The sequence below is a fragment of the Phascolarctos cinereus genome, unplaced genomic scaffold (genome assembly GCF_003287225.1).
Source record: "Phascolarctos cinereus isolate Bilbo 61053 unplaced genomic scaffold, phaCin_HiC Scaffold_1;HRSCAF=81, whole genome shotgun sequence".
Taxonomy (NCBI): Eukaryota; Metazoa; Chordata; class Mammalia; order Diprotodontia; family Phascolarctidae; genus Phascolarctos; species Phascolarctos cinereus.
This window is the reverse complement of record NW_027555514.1, coordinates 100,009,861-100,013,971: the sequence shown is the minus strand read 5'-3', so window position 1 is coordinate 100,013,971 and position 4,111 is coordinate 100,009,861. Positions and strand designations below refer to the sequence as shown.

General features: G+C 41.8%; 1 protein-coding gene across 1 annotated transcript; it reads left to right on the top strand.

Annotated features, from left to right (window-relative positions):
• The first annotated feature begins 2,864 nt into the window (after positions 1 to 2,864).
• On the top strand, positions 2,865 to 3,806 carry TAS2R60 (taste 2 receptor member 60). The gene has a single exon (XM_020997987.1). The coding sequence runs from the start codon at positions 2,865 to 2,867 to the stop codon at positions 3,804 to 3,806; it is 942 nt and encodes a 313-aa protein (XP_020853646.1).
• Positions 3,807 to 4,111: the final 305 nt, after the last annotated feature.

Genomic DNA, 4,111 nt, shown 5'->3' with positions numbered 1-4,111 from the left:
GTCTGACAGCATGTATGAAGTTCCACATTCATTGCCCACCACCTACACAAGGAAAATTGATAGGTGTGCTTTTCTCATCTCTCTTTGGTCATTATAATTATACAGTCTTTAGTTGCTGTTGCTGTTGTTGTTTTCAATCTTTTCATTTACATGTATATTGGAAGTTGAATTGGTCTATAAGGGCCATTCTAGGGAACATGTTGCTGGAACTCCCCTGGAAACTTCCAGGGACTTCAGGGACACGATGACTCAATGCTGCAGCCTTTTGGGATGACATTTCCCAACTGCTTCTGGCTACATGATAGCCCAGTACTGAAAGGATAAAAGAAAATCCTCAGCAGCCCTTTTGTCCCCTTCCAGTACTGATGGTGTCTGGGAGGTGGGAGTCTGTGTCATTTAAAAGAACGTAGAACTTCTGGCTGGCTCTTTCTTCCTTCGCTGTTCCAGGTTCTGTAATGTAATTCTAAGACTTCTAGTGAGGGATGAGAAATAGCTTAGCCCTTTCCCACCCTGGTGTCATAGCAACTGCGTCACAAGTCAGCTAGAGGAGGGGAGCTTCACTTGCAGAACTTGAGGCTGGACCCCTGGCTGGTTTTCATGCTTTGTGTTTCCTTTCTTGAATTGGTACCTAAGATGGATTTGAAGGTGAACTTATAGGTTCCAGAGAAGTTTGTTCAGCTCAAGTTGACTGAAGGGAAAGTGAGTTTCTTCATTAGACCATCAACAGAATTACTGAGAGTGATTTGGATAATGTGTTGAGCAGAGGTGAAAGGTAGCTATTCCTATTCAACAGTCTCACATGTTCCTTTATGTTCTTATGAGACTTAATCATCAGCATCCTGGAGAGATCATAACAAAAGTTACTGAATTCTATTTTAACTGATTCTGTTAATGTGTGCTATTGAGTCTTTTGTGTTTTAGCATTTCTTTTGTGTGTAGGAAAAAAAAATACCTGTCCAATGCCTGATTTATATTTTACATTAAATACCTTTCTACTCACCTTTTTTGGATGAGGGAGTCCTTAGATGTGAGCTAAAACCTACTTTTTAAATAAATTGTCTCTAGGACCCAAAGGGTGTGAGGCAAGGGAGTTTGGTCCTCCTTTCATTAGGTGCTAGACTCCTGCAATACTGAACCCAGTCTGCCTGTGTATATGGGTCTGGGGCTAAGAAGCTCCTCACCTTACAGGAGAAGGGAGTGGTCATTTTAGATATGATTGTAGTCACTGAATACATTGTTTTCTTATTTCTGCTTCTAGTTTATAAAAACTCATGGGAAACCATTTTAGCTGAATATATGAAGTCAGCTTATAAGGATTAAACTGAAAGCCGTGGTCAAGTAGTGGAAAAGTTACTACGAGGAGCAACCAAGTGTTGGAGACATCCAGACACTCTCTTCTCTATTGGGAGTCTCACTTCTGGTCCTACTCTGGTCCAGAATTAGAGTGCTCCCTTACCTCTCTTAGTTCTTATCTTGTTTTAGCAATGGGATACTCTCTTCTTTGCTCCTTTCTTTGGCTTGGAAGCCCACTCTTTAACTCCTATGGTGATGCTCTTCGTGCCTGTTTGTTTGCTTCATACCAGATCTTGATGTCTGGAGGATCTACTCATGGGTCTTGTACTGAGTGCAATTTGTTTAAGGAATGGAGAGTGGGACTCAGGCTACATGTTTTGGAGAAGAGTTGCCTTAGAAAAAAACTCTCCATGATTCCAAATGCCTCCTGCTACTTCAAAAACTGCACAAATATGAGCTTTCCTATCACAAACATTTCAGGAGTTCTATAAGGGCATGAATGAATCTACAAATTGCCAGTAGATACTGGGAGATTGTGGGAGTTTTACCTAAATTGGATTGGCCACTTTCAAATGACATCTGGCCATCTCCATTTGGATCCCTTGTGATATAAATACAAAACCTTTGGATTCAATGGGTTTCCAGTTTCTGGAAAATCGACAGCGTTCCAGAGATATTCTTGCTCCTTTTTCCATGCCACCCTTCTGTTATGCACATATGTTAAGTATGTGTTGAGTGAATGAGGAAAGATCTGGTAGCTCAACTACTCTTTGACCAACAACATTTCATGAGATCTTTTCACCATTAGCTCTACAGATGGCACCAAGAGAACTTTGCAGAACAGAATGCATAGCATCATGCATAATATCCCTTGCTCAATTACTTTGCTCCTTACAGTAGAAAGTGTTGCAGAGACCATTTCTGGTAGAAGATAATGAGAGGCTATGTTTATAGAAAATTTTATCTGCCCTCCTTATTGGGCTATCAAAAGGAGTTAGATTCTGGTTCATTCTTGGTTCTTCTATTTCTTATGCTAGAAGGAGGAAGTAGGGGCATAATGGTCCAGGTATGTGAGCAATCCAAGGAAACAGGTTAAAGAGGTAGAGGAATTGTCAATTGTAGGAGATGGAGATGAATGTGAGATCTTGGAAGATGCTGACAGGAATTGACCAGGTGTGAGGCACATAGGAGATGGGAATATAGTGTTACAATAAAGGAACAGTATAGTTTTCCAATGTACATTGCACCCAGTGGCCTAATGCCATATCTCTGCTGATGTTGACTAACTGGGATGACAGAGGAAGGGTAAGCAAATTACAGGCATTCATTTACTGGGGACTTTGGTAACTGAATCTTAGGGAGATTTGCATCCATTCTGAGGGGAAGGGACCTCTCCCTCTCTCTCATCAGATTGTCTGCATCCTCTTCTCTGGCCAAACCTGAGCATTTGAGAAGAAAGGTAGCTGAAAGTTCATTACAAATTATCTAGAGTCTCTTCAGAAGAGCCCAACAGGAACAACCCTTGAAGACTTGCCACCTGCCCTAAAGCAACCAAGCTGTCAGCAACAGAAATGCTCCCAGGCAACAGAATGCTTGAAAAGGACATGGTTGGAATAATTGTCATTTTCTACTTCTTGTGTCTAGTATCGATTGTGGAGAATGGCTTTATCTTTGTAGTGCTGGCCAGCAAATGGGCACGATGTGGGACACTTCCCCCAAGTGATAAGATCTTAACTTTCCTGAGTGCATCTCGCTTCTTCCTGCAGTGGGTGATATGTGGAAGGAACCTGTACATCTTGCTCTATCCAATGGCCTTCGCATACAGCCCTATACGACAATACCTTTCCTTTCACTGGGATTTTTTGAACTCTCTTACCATATGGTCCTGTGCTTTGCTCAGTGTCTTCTACTGTGTGAAAATTGCAACCTTCACCTACCCTGTCTTCCTCTGGCTGAAATGGAGGATCTCCGGGTACATGACTTGGCTATTGCTCGGATCCCTTGGCCTCAGCTTTGCCATTGCTTTCCTGTTTATTATAGGCAACCATTATATCTATTATATCTACTCGGTAAGGAGTCTTGTATTTGAGAATTGTACTAGGGAAATTTTGAGAAGAAAATTGGAAATATACTACTTTTTCCCTCTGAAAATAATTACTTATTCAATTCCAGCCTCCATCTTCTTCGTCTGTATGATTTTGCTTATCAGTTCCCTGGAAAGACACAGAAAGAAGATGCTATGTAGTGATTCTGGCCTCTGGGACTTCAGGACCCAGGCTCACATAAAGGCTATCAAGACACTCATCTCCTTCTTCATCCTATTTTTCTCCTACTTTTTGGCATCACTGCTCAATGCTTCAAACATCTTGCCCTCTTTGAAGTCATGGTACTGGGGGTGGGAGATTTTGACTTACCCGTGCACAACAATCCACTCCATGATTCTGATCCTGACTAACCCTCAGCTAAGAGGTGTTCTGGAGAGGAGGAACTGCTTGAGAGATGGGATTTTTTAAGTTCCATCGGATAAAAGACCACAGGAAGCTCCCTGAGCCTACAGATACAGAAGACAAGTTCCCCTTGCCCATTTCTCTAATAATCCTTACTTTACCATTGTTCCAATGAGATATCATTCCAATCCTGATTGAAAGAAGAAGGGAATAAGGGTATCCTCAGAGTACCAGGAGATGAACAGGCACCACTGATATGTACATAGAGGGAAAGGGGACCACACGGCTATGCCCTGGCAATATCTATTTTGTGATACTTGACTTTTCCAATGAAAGAATCTTTGAATTACATTTTCCTACTGCCCTGTCCT

What these genes read in the sequence shown, in the direction of transcription:
- TAS2R60 (XM_020997987.1), top strand. Translation starts at nt 2,865, where the DNA reads ATGCTCCCAGGCAACAGAATGCTTGAAAAGGACATGGTTGGAATAATT.